General features: G+C 20.5%; 1 protein-coding gene and 1 long non-coding RNA gene across 3 annotated transcripts; both read left to right on the top strand.

Moving 5' to 3' along the window:
• Positions 1 to 11,096: 11,096 nt before the first annotated feature.
• LOC145760087 (uncharacterized) lies at positions 11,097 to 11,582 on the top strand. Its single transcript, XR_014286573.1, has 3 exons — positions 11,097 to 11,234; positions 11,365 to 11,412; positions 11,572 to 11,582. It is a non-coding gene; the product is annotated as an uncharacterized LOC145760087 (long non-coding RNA).
• A 2,508-nt stretch (positions 11,583 to 14,090) lies between these two features.
• Positions 14,091 to 19,929, top strand: LOC145759405 (uncharacterized). Of its 2 annotated transcripts, XM_082573228.1 has the most exons (13): positions 14,091 to 14,328; positions 14,558 to 14,728; positions 14,856 to 14,900; positions 15,242 to 15,409; positions 15,531 to 15,575; positions 15,911 to 16,078; positions 16,160 to 16,264; positions 16,333 to 16,437; positions 16,684 to 16,788; positions 16,863 to 16,937; positions 18,230 to 18,393; positions 18,514 to 19,107; positions 19,206 to 19,367. In XM_082573228.1, the coding sequence occupies exons 1-13, from the start codon at positions 14,323 to 14,325 to the stop codon at positions 19,228 to 19,230; spliced, it is 1,776 nt and encodes a 591-aa protein (XP_082429354.1). In that variant the 5' UTR covers positions 14,091 to 14,322; the 3' UTR covers positions 19,231 to 19,367. The 2 variants fall into 2 exon arrangements, with proteins under 2 accessions (XP_082429354.1, XP_082429353.1); XM_082573227.1 differs by having other exon boundaries at positions 18,514 to 19,929.
• The last annotated feature ends 353 nt before the right edge of the window (positions 19,930 to 20,282 follow it).

Raw genomic sequence — 20,282 nt, forward strand, 5'->3', positions numbered from 1 at the left:
GATAATTTAAACTGAAATTTATTGTTGTTTTCTGTAAGAATTCCTTGCAAAAAAATATAGAATGTAAAACACTTTTATCTGAATAATGTTGATTTAATTAAGTTTAATGCCGAATCTGTACTTACATACAAAAAACAACAACTTCTAAATAACAACAAGAGTTAATAAAATTATATTTGCATAAGCTGGTAGACAAACTTTTAAAGCCTACAGTTTAAACAATCCTGGTTTATTTTTATTTATTTAGGCGCTAATAAATCTACCAGATACATTAGGAAGAGAGCAATGGCATGCTAACTACAAAAAAGTTCTTAAAACTAACTCTGAAAAATTTAATGTACATAAAGAGTGCAGTGTTTTTTTGGCTTGAAAACTTTTAGGTATAATTTTGCATCTATACATTTTGCATTATTGTTGATTTTGATATAATTTAGTTAACTACATAAAAACAAAGTAAAAAAAGATTTATAAAAAATTTTAAAATAGTATTTTTTAGGTACGTTAAGTAAAACCTTCTAATTTTAAAACTAAAAGTAAGTTAACAATGTAGAGAAATAATTGCATACTTTGTCATAAAAAATATAAATATAAAGCTGTTAAAAATTATACATCTAAAGCTTTTATGTTTTGCTCCTATTGATGAAATCGGATTCATGTCACAATGGCATTGTGACGTCATATGGAAGGAGAAAAATTTTGTACTAAACCGCTGTCTGTCTCTTATTTAAAATAAAATCTTTAAAAAAAATGCATCAGCGGGGGACCAGAAGTTTCGGCCGTGAGAAGCTTCGGTCAGAAGGTTCGGCCTGCAAAAAACGCGTGGGGTCGGTGACGAAATTGCCGCGTAAAATGTCAGCTTAAGACCATATTTTACCGATATCAAAATAAAATTTGACAAAAAGTAAAATACATAAAAAAAATTTAATAAATTGTTACGAAAAATATATATGTTAGTGTTTAGAATATTTTTTTTAATCGTTGTCTTAAAAATGCATTTTTAAAACGGATTAAAGACGGTCGCTTAAATTTACTTTCGGCCTGCATAATTTTTCATCTAACTGCGAGAAGTCCACGACGTAAAGCCGATTACAACTTAATCCACCTGACGAGAATATATTTTCGGATCGTATGGATTGATTGACGGATAGAAGGATCGAATGGGTCGGATGTGTTAATGGGTAATCTGAATAGGTGAGGGTTAGGGTAAGGGTTTAATTCATGAAACTTCTTTGTTTAATTAAATATCCGTCAAATATGCATTTGAATTATGTAATATCTATTTAATATATATTCGATTCAGTTAATAAAACTTGATCCATTAATCCGTTCGATCCGTTGATCCGTCAAATATATATTTTCGTCAGGTAGATTAAGTCCGATTCCGTAAAGCCGGCGTTTGATGTCAACGTAAGACCATATTTCATCGAAATTCAAAATAAAATTTGACGAAAAGTATAATATATAAAAAAATTTAACTGGTTGTTACGTTAATGACATATATTAGTTTTAAAATAAATATTTTAAAAACTAACATATATATTTTCCGAACCTTCGCACGGCCGAAGCTTTGGGTAAAATGTCTGTAAAAGTTAATTTTTGTTTTTTAATTATATTTTAACACTTGTTTATTGAATTATTTTTTATGATATTAGGATTTTACTCGAAAAAAGGTTAAAAATAAGTTTTTGGTTGTTTATAATAAATATTGATTGCTTGTTTTTTATTAAAAATCAAATTTTACTTTTTTATCGATAAAATATGATGATACAACTGATAAATTTTATTGAATATCCATAATATTTTGCAAATAACATTCATTCGATAGTTATATATTACTCGGTTTGTATTGTTCTGAGCTGTAAATTCTTGTAAGCGTCGTATAAAATTTTTATCCCGTAGTTTGTGCTCCATTTGCGATTACTTAATGAGTTTTTTTGTTCAAATCTAGTTTATATCTTTATTTGCTTAAATAGATGTTAATTAAAAATAATCAAACGATTTCGAACCATATCTTATTTATCAAATAGATTTCGAAACATATTGTTATTGTCATTATTATTATTATTATGGTTCGAAATCTTAGATTTCGAAACATATTGTTATTGTCATTATTATTATTATTATGGTTCGAAATCTTAGATTTCGAAACATATTGTTATTGTCCGTATTTTTATTATTTTTATTTTTATTCTTACTAATCCGAATTTTGAAATCGAATAACTTTTGATTTTGTATATATAAATCTTCAAAATTTAAATATGTTGTTTATTATCATATCGTGTTCCAACCCTCCTATTTTGATAATTTAAATATTACTAATTACTAATTAATAGGTGTTTATTTATTAAAATTTAGGAATCGTTATTAGGTTTTAAACTTTGGTCAGGTATATATTATAATATTACAAAGTCAAAAATAGATTAAAAGTTTAATTTTTGTTTGTTTATTATATTTAAATTCTTGTTTGTTTATTAAAAATTAAAGTTTAATATTAAGCATTCAAAATTTAGTATAATGTACTTTATAATTTCAGTAATTAAAAAACATATTTAAAAAATAATTTTTGTTTATTTATTATATTTAAATGCTTGTTTATTTATTAAAAATCAAAAATCAATTCTAGGCATTCAAAACTTGGTCTAATGTATATTTAGATATCAACAACTTAAAACTGGGTAAAAAAATTAATTTTTGTTTGTTAAGTATATTTAATTACTTGTTTGTTGATTGAAAAGTTAAAGATTGATATGTTAAAACTTTTAAAATGATTTTGTTCTAAAATTTTCTTAGTTTAATAATTTAATACATTTTTAGTATAACAACAATTAAATACGTAATATTTGATTTATTTATTTAGTTAATAATCTTAATAAAGTAATGTTTGTGCATAATTTTATTTACTAATAGAAATTAATTTTAAAAATGATCAAATGATTTCGAACCATATTTTATTTATCAAATAAATCTAGTTAATATTATTATTATTATTATTATTAATCTTTTCCAGTGTCTTATAAGCTGTAAAATTTGAGTTAACATAACTTTTGTTTGTAAACATTTACAGTTTTGAAATTTTAGTGTGTTGTTGATTATCAGATTGTGTTCTCATTCTTCTATTTACAACATTTAATTATCACTAATTACTAATTAATAGGTGTTTATTTATTAAAATTTAAAGTTTGTTATTTATTTTTTAAGTCTTAGCCTTTTGTATACCATGATATTGGTAACTTAAAAATGAATTAAAATTTTAATTTTTGCCACTAATTACTAATTAATAAGTGTCTATTTAGTAAAATTGAAAGATTGTTATTTATTTTTTAAACTTTGGCCATTTTTATATCGTGATATTGGTATCTTAAAAGTGAATTAAAATTTTAATTTTTATTACTAATTACTAATTAATAGGTGTTTATTTAATAAAATTTAAAGATTGTTATTTATTTTTTAAATCTTGGCCATTTGTATATCATAATATTAGTAACTCAAAAATGAATTAAAATTTTAATTTTTTTTACTAATTACTAATTAATAGGTGTTTATTTAATAAAATTTAAAGATTGTTATTTATTTTTTAAATCTTGGCCATTTGTATATCATGATATTAGTAACTCAAAAATGAATTAAAATTTTAATTTTTTTTACTAATTACTAATTAATAGGTGTTTATTTATTAAAATTTAAAGTTTGTTATTTATTTTTTTAAATCTTGGCCATTTGTATATCATGATATTGGTAACTCAAAAATGAATTAAAATTTTAATTTTTATCACTAATTACTAATTAAAAGGAGTTTATTTAATAAAATTTAAAGATTGTTATTTAATTTTTTAAATCTTGGCCATTTGTATATCATAATATTAGTAACTCGAAAATGAATTAAAATTTTAATTTTTATCACTAATTACTAATTAATAGGTGTTTATTTATTAAAATTTAAAGATTGTTATTTAGTTTTTAAATCTTGGCCATTTGTATATCATGATATTGGTAACTCGAAAATGAATTAAAATTTTAATTTTTATCACTAATTACTAATTAAAAGGTGTTTATTTAATAAAATTTAAAGATTGTTATATATTTTCTAAATCTTGGCCATTTGTATATCATGATATTAGTAACTCAAATATGAATTAACATTTAAATTTTTATCACTAATTACTAATTAATAGATGTTTATTTATTAAAATTTAAAAATTGTTATCACTTTTTTAAATCTTGATCTATTGTATATCATTATATTAGTAACTCAAAATAGATAAAAAATTTAATTTTTGTTTGTTTATTATATTTAAATTATTGTATATTTATTTAAATTTAAAGTTCGACATTTAGTATTCAAAATTTAATATAATGTATTTTATAATATAAGTAGTTAAAAAACATATTTGAAAAATAATTTTTGTTTATTTATTAAATGTAAATGCTTGTTTATTTAATAAAAATCAAAAATTGATTTTAGGAATTTAAAATTTAGCATAATGTGTATCCTGGTATTAACAACTTAAAACTCGGTTAAAATATTAATTTTTGTATGTATTATATATTTAAATGCTTGTTTGTTTATTAAAAATCAAAGATATGTAATATTCTTAGTGAATGTTTACCCATATCTTTATTTATTTATTAAAATTTATGCTAAATATAATCAAATAATTTCGAACCATATTTTATTTATCAAATAAATCTAGTTATTCTTCAGATTAATCTTTTCCAGTGTCTTATAAGCCGTAAATTTTGAGTTAAAATAACTTTTGTTCTAAAACATTAGCAGTTCTGAAATTTTAGTATGTTGTTTATTATCATATCGTGTTTCAATCCTCCTATTTTGGTAATTTAAATATTATTAATTAGTAATTAATAGGTGTTTGTTTATTAAAATTTAGGAATCGTTATTATGTTGTTAAATTTTGGTCAGTTATATATCATAATATTATTAACTCAAAAATGGATTAAATATTTAATTTTAGTATGTTTATTATATTTAAATTCTTGTTTGTTTATTAAAAATTAAAGTTTGATTTTAAGCATTTAAAATTTAGTATAATGTATTTCATAATATTAGTAGTTAAAATACATATTTAAAAAAAAATTTTTGTTTGTTTATTATATTTAAATGCTTGTTTGTTCAATGAAAATCAAAAATCAATTTTGGGCATTTAAAACTTGGTCTAATGTATATTTAAATATCAAAAACTTAAAACTGGGTTAAAAAATTAATTTTTGTTTGTTAAGTCTATATTTAATTACTTGTTTGTTGATTAAAAAATTAAAGATTGATATTTTGAAACTTTTGAAATAATTTTGTTCTGAAATTTCCTTAATCCAATAATTATGGTTTCAAATCTTAGATTTCGAACATATTGTTATTGTCATTATTATTATTATGGTTCGAAATCTTAGATTTCGAAACATATTGTTATTGTCAGTATTATTATGGTTCGAAATCTTAGATTTCGAAACATATTGTTATTGTCAGTATTATTATTATTATTAATCTTTTCCAGTGTGTTATAAGCTGTAAATTTTGAGTTAAAATAACTTTTGTTTGTGAACATTTACAGTTTTGAAATTTTAGTATGTTGTTTATTATCAGATTGTGTTTTCATTCTCCTATTTACAACATTTAATTATTACTAATTACTAATTAATAGGTGTTTATTTATAAAAATTTAAAGATTGTTATTTATTTTTTAAATCTTGGCCATTTGTTTATCATGATATTAGTAACTCAAAAATGAATTAAAATTTTAATTTTTTTTTACTAATTACTAATTAATAGGTGTTTATTTAATAAAATTTAAAGATTGTTATTTATACTTTAAATATTTGCCATTTGTACATTATGATATTAGTAACTCAAAAATAAATTAAAATTTTAATTTTTATCACTAATTACTAATTAATAGGTGTTTATTTATTAAAATTTAAAGATTGTTATTTATACTTTAAATCTTGGCCATTTGTATATCATGATATTGGTAACTCAAAAATGAATTAAAATTTTAATTTTCTTTACTAATTACTAATTAATAGGTGTTTGTTTATTAAAATTTAAAGGTTGTTGTTAATTTTTTTAAATCTTGGTCAATTTTATATCATGATAATAGTAACTCAAAAATGAATTAAAATTTTAATTTTTGTCACTAATCACTAATTAGTAGGTGTTTGTTTATTCAAATTTAAAGATTGTTATTAATTTTTTAAATCTTGACCATTTGTATATCATGATATTAGTAACTCAAAAATGAATTAAAATTTTAATATTTGTCACTAATTACCAATTAATAGGTGTTTGTTCATTAAAATTTAAAAATTGTTATTAGATTTTCAAATTTTGGTCAGTTATATATTATAATATTTATAACTCAAAATTAAATTCAAAATTTACTTTTTGTTTGTTTATTATATTTAAATGCTTGTTTGTTTATTAAAAATTAAAGTCTGATATTAAGCATTAAAATTTTGGTATGATGTATTTGATAATATAAGTAGGTAAAAAAGATATTTAAAAAAAATAATTATTGTTTATTTATCATATTTAAAAGCTTGTTTATTTAATAAAAATCAAAAATCAATATTGGATATTTAAAATTTAGTATAATGTGTATCCTAATATTAACAACCTAAAACTAGGTTAAATAATAATTTTTGTTTGTATAATGTAAATAAATGCTTGTTTGTTAATTGAAAATTAAAGATAAGTAATATTCTTAGTTAATGTTTATGCATATCTTTTTTTATTTATAAAAATTTATGATAAATAATCAAATAATTTCGAACCATATTTTATTTATCAAATAAATCTAGTTATGGTTCGAAATCTTAGATTTCGAAACATATTGTTATTGTCAGTATTATTATTATTATTATTATTATTATTAATCTTTTCCTGTGTCTTATAAGCTGTAAATTTTAAGTTAAAATAACTTTTGTTTGTGAACATTTACAGTTTTGAAATTTTAGTATGTTGTTTATTATCAGATTGTGTTTTCATTCTCCTATTTACAACATTTAATTATTACTAATTACTAATTAATAGGTGTTTATTTATTAAAATTTAAAGTTTGTTATTTATTTTTTAAATCTTAGCCATTTGTATATCGTGAAATTGGTAACTCAAAAATGAATTAAAATTTTGATTTTTATCACTAATTACTAATTAATAGGTGTTTATTTAATAAAATTTAAAGATTGTTATTAATTTTTTAAATCTTGACCATTTGTATATCATGATATTAGTAACTCAAAAATGAATTAAAATTTTAATATTTGTCACTAATTACCAATTAATAGGTGTTTGTTCATTAAAATTAAAAAATTGTTATTAGGTTTTCAAATTTTGGTCAGTTATATATTATAATATTTATAACTCAAAATTAAATTCAAAATTTACTTTTTGTTTGTTTATTATATTTAAATGCTTGTTTGTTTATTAAAAATTAAAGTCTGATATTAAGCATTAAAATTTTGGTATGATGTATTTGATAATATAAGTAGGTAAAAAAGATATTTAAAAAATAATCATTGTTTATTTATCATATTTAAAAGCTTGTTTATTTAATAAAAATCAAAAATCAATATTGGATATTTAAAATTTAGTATAATGTGTATCCTAATATTAACAACCTAAAACTAGGTTAAATAATAATTTTTGTTTGTATAATGTAAATAAATGCTTGTTTGTTAATTGAAAATTAAAGATAAGTAATATTCTTAGTTAATGTTTATGCATATCTTTTTTTATTTATAAAAATTTATGATAAATAATCAAATAATTTCGAACCATATTTTATTTATCAAATAAATCTAGTTATGGTTCGAAATTTTAGATTTCGAAACATATTGTTATTGTCAGTGTATTTATTATTATGGTTCGAAATCTTAGATTTCGAAACATATTGTTATTGTCAGTATTATTATTATTATTATTATTATTATTATTATTATTAATCTTTTCCAGTGTCTTATAAGCTGTAAATTTTGAGTTAAAATAACTTTTGTTTGTGAACATTTACAGTTTTGAAATTTTAGTATGTTGTTTATTATCAGATTGTGTTTTCATTCTCTTATTTACAACATTTAATTATTACTAATTACTAATTAATAGGTGTTTATTTATTAAAATTTAAAGTTTGTTATTTATTTTTTAAATCTTAGCCATTTGTATATCATGATATTGGTAACTCAAAAATGAATTAAAATTTTGATTTTTATCACTAATTACTAATTAATAGGTGTTTATTTAATAAAATTTAAAGATTGTTATTAATTTTTTAAATCTTGACCATTTGTATATCATGATATTAGTAACTCAAAAATGAATTAAAATTTTAATTTTTTTCACTAATTACCAATTAATAGGTGTTTATTAATTAAAATTTAAAGTTTGTTATTTATTTTTTAAATCTTGGTCAATTGTATATCATGATATCAGTAACTCAAAAATGAATTAAAATTTTAATTTTTATCACTTATCACTAATTACTAATTAAAGGGTGTTTCTTTATTAAAATTTAAAGGTTGTTATTAATTTTTCAAATCTTGGTCAATTGTATATCATGATATTAGTAACTCAAAACTGAATTTTAAAATTTTAATTTTTAATCACTAAATACTAATTAATAAGTGTTTGTTTATTTAAATTTAAAGGTTGTTGTTAATTTTTTAAATTTTTGTCAATTGTATATTATGATATTAGTAACTCAAAAATAAATTAAAATTTTAATTATTGACACTAATTCCTAATAAATAGGTGTTTGTTTATTTAAATTTAATGATTGTTATTAGGTTTTTAAATTTTGGTCAGTTATATGTTATAATATTTATAACTTGAAAATGAAATAAAATTTAATTCTTGTTTGTTTATTATATTTAAATGCTTGTTTGTTGATTAAAAGTTAAAGTCCGATATTAAGCATTAAAAATTTGGTATGATGTATTTTAAAATATAAGTAGTTAAAAAACATATTTGAAAAATAAGTTTCAATTGTTTATCATATTTAAATGCTTGTTTATTTAATTTAAATCAAAAATCAATTTTAGGAATTTAAAATTTGGTATAATCTATATCCTGATATAAACAACTTAAAACTGCATTAAATATTAGTTTTTGTGTGTATAGTATATATAAATGCTTGTTTGTTTATTCGAAGATATGTAATATTCTTAGTTAATGTTTATGCATATCTTTTTTTATTTGGAAAAATTTATGTTAAAAATAATCAAATAATTTCGAACCATATTTTATTTATCAAATAAATCTAGTTATTATTATTTTTATTCTTTCTAGTCCCAATTTTGAAAAAAGATATCTTTTGTTCCTTAGAATTTAAAAATCTGAAATTTTAGTATGTTGTTTATTATCAGATTATGCTTTCATTCTCGTATTAACAAGATTTAATTATTACTAATTACTAATTAATAGATGTTTGTTTTTTAAAATTTAAAGATTGTTATTAAGTTTTCAAATTTTGGTCAGTTATATATTATAATATTTATAACTCAAAAATAAATTAAAATTTTAATTTTCATCACTAATTACTAATTAATAGGTGTTTATTTAATAAAATTTAAAGATTGTTATTTATTTTTTAAATCTTGGCCATTTGTATATCATGAAATTGGTAACTCAAAAATGAATTAAAATTTTAATTTTTATCACTAATTGTTAATTAATAGGTGTTTATTTAATAAAATTTAAAGATTGTTATTACTTTTTTAAATTTTGTTCTATTGTATATCATGATAGCAGTAACTCAAAATAAATTAAATTTTTAATTTTTATCACTAATTAATAATTAATAAGTGTTTATTTATTAAAATTTAAAGATTGTTATTACTTTTTTAAATTTTGGTTTATTGTATATCATGATAGCAGTAACTCAAAAATGAATTAAAATTTTAATTTTTATCACTAATTAATAATTAATAAGTGTTTGTTTATTAAAATTCAAAGATTGTTATTACTTTTTTAAATCTTGGTCAATTGTATATCATGATAGAGGTAACTTAAAAATAGATGAAAAATTTAATTTTTGTTTGTTTATTATATTTAATTTATTGTTTGTTCATTAAAAATTAAAGTTCGACATTAAGTATTCAAAATTTAATATAATGTATTTTATAATATAAGTAGTTAAAAACATTTTTGAAAAATAATTTTTGTTTATTTATCATATGTAAATGCTTGTTTATTTAATAAAAATCAAAAATCAATTTTAGGAATTTAAAATTTAATCTAATGTATATCCTGATATTGACAACATAAAACTCGGTTAAAATATTAATTTTTGTTTGTATAATATATTTAAATGCTTGTTTGTTTATTAAAAATCAAAGATATGTAAAATTTTTAGTTATTGTTTATGCATATCTTTTTTTATTTATAAAAATTTATGTTAAAAATAATCAAATAATTTCGAACCATATTTTATTTATTAAATAAATCTAGTTGTTTTTATTCTTTCTTGTCAGAATTTTGAAAGATGATAACTATTGTTCTTTAAAACTAAAAGGTCTAAATTTTTAGTGTGTTTATTATTATCCCAATAGATCAAAAACCTCCTATTTACGACATTTAAATATCACTAATTACTAATTAATAGGTGTTTGTTTATTAAAATTTAAAGGTTGTTATTAATTTTTTAAATCTTTGTCAATTGTATATCATGATATTACTAACTCAAAAATGAATTAAAACTTTAATTTTTATCACTAATTAATAAGTGTTTGTTTATTAAAATTTAAAGATTGTTATTTGGTTTTTAAATTTTGGTCGGTTATATCTTATAATATTTATAATTTGAAAATGAATTAAAAAATAATTCTTGTTTGTTTGTTAAATTTAAATACTTGTTTATTTAATTTTAGGAATTTAAAATTTAGTATAATGTATATCCTAATATTACCAACTTGAAACTGGGTTAAAATATTAATTTTTGTTTGTGTAATATATATAAATGCTTGTTTGTTTATTAAAAACAAAGATATGTAATATTCCTAGTTAATGTTTATGCATATCTTTGTTTAATTATAAAAAATTATGTTAAAAATAATCAAATAATTTCAAACTATATTTTATTTTTCAAGTAAATCTCTAGTTTTAGTTTGAACTTTTAAACACTTAGGTTAAGTCTATGTGTAAATTTCAAAGTGTTTTTCATTATTTGAATATTTACAATTTAAAGAAATATTACAAAAAATTTCTTCCATTTCTAAACACAACTTATAAGGTGAGTAGCAATACATTAACTATAAGCAAATAGTAATATAAGAATAACTATATCAGTATTTTATTTATTAATTAAATACAACAACACCATCTTAATATATAATTTGTTTTTATTTTGAAAATTAAAATAGGATACAACAAAAAAGTGAAAATTCCAGAAAAAAGAATGTCAGGCAGGGGTAAATATAAATATTTTTTCAATCATAATAAATATTTATTTTTATACAAAAATGTTAATTAAAGTTATCATGTTTTGATTAAAGTTATTGTGTGCAAAGTGTAGTTTTTTTTTTTAATATATAATAGCATTAATAAAAAAAATTACATTTAATTTTTAGGCCGGAATTTTTGGGTAAAACTTTTTTTTAAGTGTTTAAAATTTTTAAATATTAATTAACATTATTTTAACTTTATTTTTTTAATAAGTGAACAAAATTATATTTAATTAATAATTTAACATTCTGATAATAATCTTTAAAAAAACAATTTTACTTATTTTTATGTTTATGGAACAACAGAGAGTAAGTAGTAAAAAGCAACATATTTACATTTTAAAATTTTCTAGTTTTGGCATTTCTATAGATTAAACCTTTTTAACAGTTTAAAGTTAGATAAATAATGTTTAAGTAACTTATTTTAAGATTACAACTGTTCTATTTATATAATTTTTATATTTTTTTATGTTTGTGAAACAACAGGAAGTAAGTATAACACACATTAATTTTTTTTATATTAAAATTTATTAATTTAAAATCCTAATAAGCCTGTTTCATAATCTTATTATTCATTTTTATGTTTGTGGAACAACAGCCAGTAAGTAGTAAACATAATTAATTTTACATTTCAAAAATTGTTATTCTTGGTATAAATAAATTTAGATTCGTTTATTAATTTAAAATTTTATTATCACAGTTTAAATTACCTATTTTAATATTCAAGTATGTCAGGTTTTAATGGTTTGATTATTTATTTTTATGTTTATTGAACAACAGTTTGTAAGTATTAAACAAAATATTTTTTTATTTTAAAATTTGTTATTTTTGCTTTATAAACAAAATTGTATTTTTTTGTTAATTTTAAGTCTTAATATGACTGTGTTAATCGCTATTTTTTTGCCTAAATAAGCCAGTTTTTTATAATTTTATTATTTATTTTTATGCTTGTGGAACAACAGCCAGTAAGTAGTAACAAAATTATTTTTTTATTTAAAAATTTGTCAATTTTGGTATTTAAATATAATAAGATTTGTTTATTACTTGAAAATTTTAATATTACAGTTTTTTACCTTTTTTGAAATTTAAAAATGTAGGCTTTTAATAATTTTAATATTTATTTTTATGTTTGTGGAACAACAGCCTGTAAGTAATAATTTTTTTTTGCATTTGAAAATGTGGAAATTGTCATACAACAAAATTAGATTTGTTTATTTTAAATTGTAAAATTTTGTTTCAATTACTTATTTTAAGATTTAAATTTATCAGCTTTTTATAATGTCGTTATTATTTTTCATGTTTGTGGAACAACAGCCAGTAAGTCTTTAGCAAAATTATTTTTACATTTTTGTGTTAATAAAACTAGCTTTGTTTATTAGTTTTAAAGTTATACTATCACTGTTTTAAATTACTTATTTTAAGATTTGAATATGTCAGCTCTTAATAATTTTAAGATTTTTTTTATATTTGTGCAACAACAGGATGTAAGTATTACACAAACTTATTTTCACATTTTTGAATTCGTTAGTTTTGGTATATAAATAAAATAAGATTTGTTTATTAATTTTAAATTGTAAAATTTTGTTTAAATACCCTGTTTTAAGGCTTAAGGTTGATAGCTTTTTATAACTTACTTATTTATTTTTATGTTTGTGGAACAAAAGGATGTAAGTTAAACAAAATTATTTTACTATTTTTAAATTAATAATTCTGCTATACAAATAGAATGATAATAATTTATTTTAATTATTTCTGTTTGTTAAAATGGGTAATAAATGGTACTTTTAATTAAACAGTTTAGCAGTTTTGCTACATTTTATAAAGCTTATATCTTGTAAAAGAAAAGATAAAGCAATTATCTTAATTATTTTAAATAACACAGGAAAATCTTTTATTAGAAAGTTATTTTTTATATAAATAAAACACATTATATATATTTTTGAAAATAAGTATTTGTAATTTAAGTAATTTTAGTAATACTGTTAAAATTAACAGTTTTAAAAGTTTAGTATGACAGTTTTTAAATTTTTATTATTTATTTTTATACTTATGAATCAACAGGATGTAAGTATTGAACAAAATATTTTTTACATTTTAAAATTTGTTATTTTTGTTATATAAATAGAAATAAATTTGTTTGTTAATTAAAATTTTTAGTTTTTCTTGTTTAAATTACCAACTTTAAAATAGACAGGTTTTAATCCTTTTATTATTTATTTTTATATTTGTGGAACAACAGGAAGTAAGTATTAAACAACAGTATTTCAGCATTAAAAAATTATTATTTGTGTTATTTAAATAAAATAATTTTTTTTTTAAATAGTTAAAGTGGTACTTCTAATTTTTAGTACAGCTTTCAGTATTATTGTATTTATTTAAACTTATAGGCTACAATTTTCAGTATTACTGTATTTATTTAAACTTATATGCTACATTATAATTAAATGAAAATATAACAAAAATTCTCCATAATAATTAACAAAATTATTTAAACTATTGTATATTATTTAGCAAAATCGTTTGTAGTAAGGTTATTTAAATATATTACAGTAAATATAATTTGATATATATATATATATAAATATTTAAGTACTTTTAATATAAATAAGCTAATGCTATAAAACTGTCAACATCAAAATATAACATGCACATACTCCTTAAAAAACTTATGTCTAATACAGTTTTCTAGATAAAAAATTACAAACGAAATTTCTTTTTATGAAAAAAAAATGTTTTCAAAAATAAATTACATACCAATAATCTGTAATATGGCACAAAATATACTGTAACTTACTTGTGTTATGTGAAAAAAAACTTTAATATAATTTAATACATTATTAGGAAATATTCATAGCTGTGGAAAAGTACGAAGAAATCATGAAGGTAAAGTTAGTTTCAGTAACTCACTATTCCCTAATAGTTTTGTGTTTAACAATAGTGGTTTCCATCATTTAATAAAACATTTAAATTAAAAAAAATTAAAATAAAATAAAACTAAATTTAAAAATTTTAATGTTTATTGCTCTTGTTCATAAGTAAACTCTTTTAAAATGCGTAGCAATTTTGATAAAGTTAAACAGATCCGAAATGATATACAGTTCACCTTTAACAGCTTTGTAAAGATCAAGCTTTAGATAAAGACATGTTTGAAAACCATCACCAAAAAGCATTAATACATGCACAAAATGAGCTTTATTTTCATCATTTTGAGGACAAAGATTTTATAGAGTTTATAAAAAATAAGAAAAAAAAATATAACTCCAACAACGATAAAAACATAGTAGTAAGAAATATGAAGTTTTTTAAAATATATATTTTTGCATAAATTATTTATTGTACATTTACAGCTTTTAAGAAATTGCTTTGTAAAAAGTAGTTTTGCTTTTAAAAATGTGATTGACTTTATATAGATTGTAATCGAAGCGAAAAACATATATACAGAAGAAATGAACAAGGTAGATTATTTCTGTAACAAGCAAAAAATTAATAAAAATTTTATTTAAATACTAAATAAATCGTTTTAAAGTTATCTAAAATTAAATTATTGTAAAATATTACCATCTGATATGTTACTCAGTTTTTTAGCATTTTATAGAAATACTTTTTCACATTAAACCTTGTAAATGTTAAAAAATTAAAATTAAAAAATATTTCTTGAACATTCCCTTTCATATACAATAGGTAATGGGTTTTTAAAACTTAAAAATAAGTTGTTTTTACTAAAAACATACAGGATTAAAAAGAGCTTAAGGTTAATAACAGCTAAAAAATTAAAGTAATCAAATTTACCTAATAGTTTTGTAGAGATCAAGCTTTAAGTATAGACAAATTTGAAAACTATCATCAAAAAGCTTTACAACATGTTAAAGAATCTCTTCTTTTGAATTATTCATACCAATTGTTAAAAGGTGTTATAAAAAATATGAAAGAAAAATATAAATCTAACAATGATAACAACAAAAAGGTGAAAATTATAATATTTATTGGAAGATAGTTTATTCAATCATATATTGATATTTTTTAATTTTTTTTTGATTGTTTTATAAATCTTAGTTATTTTTGAAATTTTGGTTTGTTATATTTAGATTGTGCTTGAAGCGAAAATCCTGTATACAAAAGAAATGGACAAGGTAAATTACTATATAATAAAAAATTATAGTTTTTTTTTTACTAAATATACTGTGTTGAAATTAACAAAAATAAAGTTTAGCAAATCACAATAAAAAGCAAAAATTTAGTAAGTTACCAAAAGGTATAGCACTCCTAGTAAGGTAAAATTATTCAAGTACACCCAATAAAATACAAAAAGTACAGTGATTATTTAAGAAACATTTATTTAAAAAAGATATCATAACCTCAAACTAAAATGCTTTTTTTAACTAAAATTAAAGGTAAGAGTCAATACTAAAAGTTAAAAAATAACATAAACAAAATGATAATCAAATAAGTTTTTTTAATGTGGCAGATTTGTAAAAACCATGCACTAGAAGAAAAAGAATTAGAAAACCAACATCAAAAATCAATTAATATTATTCAAGAACTGCACCACAATATTTTAAACAACTATCATTTTCAAGATTTTGCAGAATTTACCAAAGAAGAGTATATTAACACTAACGCAAGAAATTGGAAGGTATAAAAAATATAATTTACTATGTTTAAAAAAAGTTGTTAGAAATCAAGAAATTTTAAATAAAATTTAACTTAAATGTAGATAAACAACATTCTTGAAAAAGACTTAGAAAAAATGACAGATGATTGCAAAACAACAAAATTTGATTTAAGAGCCACTAAAAGAACCCTAATCGAAGAAAAAGAAGTAAATATATTAAACTAAAAAGTGTTACTTTCTAAAAGTATATTACTAAAAATATTTTTAAATCTTAGGCGATTAAAAAGTTAACCAAACAAATTGAAGAATTAACACAATTAAATAAAACAATTTCTCGGAGGTTACAGCAAAATGAACAACAACTGAAGCAATCAGAAAATGTGTTAAGCTTAATCTAATACTATTTTATAAAAATCACTTATGTGGTATATGTATTAAAGTTTTAAAAAAACTATAATTTGGGTATTATTAAAAGTGGTTTGTTTTTGGCTAAGACAATTGTATTATATTTTTATGAAAATATAAATAAATTTTCAGTTAGAAATATTCACATTTAAACTATTATACTATTTATTTTTTAATATTTACTTTAAATTTTTTTTATATACATTTATTTATTGATTTAGAGAAACAAAGGACTTACTACTGAAATGCAAACATGTAAAGAAAAGTATTCTCAAACAGAATCAAAACTGAAACAAAATCAAATTCAGTTTACTGACCAAGTTCAGGTAAACATAACATTTTACCGACTTGGTTAAGATAATTTTAACTACCTTAAAAAATGTTATGTTATACTTTTTAGGAAACCATTAAAATGCAAAAAGAAAATACTATTTTACAAAGCAAAATAAAATATCTTACCAAAACGAATCGCAATGTAAGTAAAATGGTGTGTAATAATGTAGTATTTAAATTATTTACAAATGCTCAAGTTTTTGGCAAATTGTATTACTGTAATATGTAACAATTTTTTTTCACATTAATTATGTGTACTGTTTACATTTTAATAACAACAATCATGATGTCACATAAAGATAGAACTTCATTCCTTAAAATTTAATAAAAATGAGAATATTTACTATTTAAAAGATAAATTATTCTTAAATAAAACGTTTTTTTATTTAATTAGGCTTATTTATCATGTCACTTCTAGAGCTTAAAAAAGACTCATATTTTTTTTTACAAATTCTATAACCAAAAACCCTTGTATCCTGTTATTTTACAAGGTGATGTGCTTTTACAAAATCATAATTGTATTAAATTAATGTTTAAAAAAAGTCAATTATTTTCTACATATAAAAACACAAGAATGGAAAATTTAAACTTTAACCTAAAATACATTAAGACTTTAAAAAAATTAAAATTGGTTATACATTAATATGATGTAAACAACACAAATTTTTAGTTTATAGTATTTTGTTGTTGGTATTAAAACCTATAAAACCTTTTAAATCAGAGTTATGACGTTAAAATTTAAAATGAAGCAAAATATTTTGTTTTTTAATTAAAAAATTTATTTATTTTATATAGATGAGGGTAATTAAAAACATAATGCAAAAAATCAAAAACACTAGTAAGCACTTTTATATATTATTTTAATTAGAAAAAGCTCATTTTTAAAGCCCTTTATATTGAAACGGCCTTTTTTGGTAACTAGGTTCTACTAAAAAATTAACATAACGTATTCTTATGCAAAAAAGTAACCTTACCTAGATTTATTCGAAAAATAAATATGGTTAAAAATTGACCAAAACATTAATAAATCATCAGTAACCAAACAGCTGTAAAATCATTGAAGCACAATAAATGTGTTGCATTAAATTAACACTAATGAAATATTTTAAGAACTTTAAGAAATAAATTAAACACTGATTATCAACAGTTGACTTTTCTTTTTAAATAGCAATCTAAAAAAATAATATCTACAACATACTAAAATTTTAGAATATTTAATTAATCAGAACAAATGTTATTCAGTATGAAAAAAAAGAATTGTTAAACAATAATTAAAAAAACAATACTGACAATAAAATTATGTTTTAAAATTATGGATTCAAACCATAACAGAACACCCCATTTACCCCTAGAGGTCTAAAAATTTTTTTTTTTTTTTACAAATACAGAATTGTAAAATAATCTACATTAAATATTATATAATTGTTTTACAAGTACTACTCCTCAAATGAAATCGATATAACTTCAGAAAATAGTTTTCTTGGCAGTGGGGGTTTTGGACATGTGTGCCTTGGTTTTCTTAAACATTGTGGATTTGTTGCTGTAAAATGTATATCATTAACAGGATCTAAAACCGAAATTGAATTTAGACGAGAAAAGTAATTTGCTTAAAAAACACAATTATTCAAAGTTCAATAGAAATAAATTAAAGTACAAAATAAAAACACAACATAAACAAAGACAGTAGGCTATTATTTATTAAAAATTTTTTACAACAGAATTCTGCATGAAATTGATATGTGTTTACAAGCCACTCACTCCAATATAGTCAGTTACATTGGTTATACTGAGTGGGGTTCAATAAATCACGAAAACCTTCCATCAAAAATGGGAATTATCATGGAGTACATGGGTTGTGGAAACCTAAAGGATTTGATGTTGTATGGCAAAAATATTAAAAGTGGTGCAAAAAAATTAGTGTCAGTACCAATGGTTGTTAGGCTGAAATTTGTTTATGACATAGCGTGTGGAATTTCCTTTATCCACAACCTGAAAAATGACCAAAGAATTACCCATGGAGATTTAAAAGTCGAGAATGTCCTGCTTACAAGCAATCTTTGTTGCAAAATTGCAGATTTTGGTGGAGCTGACTTAGCAACCGTGACTGAGCAAATATCTTCAGATATTGTTCTAGCTACCAAGCGGGGAGAGCATACTTGGTGTTACACGGCACCAGAGCGATTAGAAAACCTAAATTTAAAGGTTACAACAGCCATGGATGTGTACAGCTTTGCTATGATAATCTTTATGATTCTTGCTCGAAGAACCCCATGGATAGGAAATGAAAACATGAAGCGAGATGACCATGAGAGGTTGGTAATTCGAGGAGAACGCCCACACCTGCAAGAGATTGTAACATTGAGCGAAGCAAATTTTAACCAAGATAAAAAACTTGTTACTTTTCTCGCAGATCAAATGAAAAAATGTTGGGATAAAAATTCAAAATCTCGCCCCAAAATGATTAAAGTAAGAGATGAAATTGACAAAGAGCTTGCAAAGCAAAGTGATGCAGAAATGAGGCAAAAAGTAATAAACATTGTCAAAGAAATGGAAATTGTGCCACAATTTAAGTCTGCCCATTCATTTGAGCCAATTAAAAATTGTAGATTTTAACATTTTTTAAATTTTGTTTTATTTGTGTTAGAAATGACAATATTTAAAAATTATCTGTTTACTAATTTTTATTTAAAATATTTACTGCAATAAGTTTTTGTATAATTTATGATTGCCGGAAGCACTTTACACCCCAATACAATTAAAGAGCTTTCCTAACCTTAAACTAGCCATGACGCTAGTTTGGGGAAATACTTTTAAGATTATAATTCTTTTAAATTCGCATATCTTATCAGTCTTTACACCTAGCCTACTTTGTGTAATTCCTTAGTGTTTAGTTTATATGTTTTGTTTAAATGTGTTTTATTATATTATTTTATTATCTGTAAACATTTTGTATTAATAACTGTACTTTGTAAATAATTTTTGTTTATGATTTGATTTTATTTGAATAAGATTACTGTTATACTTGGTTAAATTCTTAATAAAAACTTGAATTGCAAACAAACATGTATTACAGTATACTAAAATATTGTAACATTATTTATGATAAGTAATTGTATGTGAGTAAGCAATATTTTTGCAAAAATCTTGATTTTTTTTGAATTTCTGTTTGTTTATTAGTTATTTGCAATAACGAGTTTGTTAAATCTTTCTTTTAAAAAGTTGGGACATTTTAACTCATGGTTATAAGATCTCAGATATTACAATTACTTGCACTTGGTCTTGCAGGTAAAATTTAATTTACTTAACATTTTGACCTGGTTGTGATGGGGGAAGTCTACTGTTAGTTTTTTTCTTATCCTTGTCTTTCAGTTTACCCACACTCTTGGTATATTTTATCAGCTAGTTTGCTATATTTTAAAGCATCAACTTGTTTACCCAATGTTTTGTGGCATAAATGTAAAAAAAAATCATGGTATGCTAATTTATT

This window comes from Corella eumyota, chromosome 7, assembly GCF_963082875.1.
Source record: "Corella eumyota chromosome 7, kaCorEumy4.1, whole genome shotgun sequence".
In the NCBI taxonomy this organism is placed as follows: Eukaryota; Metazoa; Chordata; class Ascidiacea; order Phlebobranchia; family Corellidae; genus Corella; species Corella eumyota.

Coding starts and splice junctions, on each gene's coding strand:
- LOC145759405 (XM_082573227.1), top strand. Junction 15,576..15,910: donor ATACAAAAGAAATGGACAAG/GTAAATTACTAT, acceptor TTAATGTGGCAG/ATTTGTAAAAACCATGCACT. Junction 16,438..16,683: donor AACTGAAGCAATCAGAAAAT/GTGTTAAGCTTA, acceptor TTATTGATTTAG/AGAAACAAAGGACTTACTAC.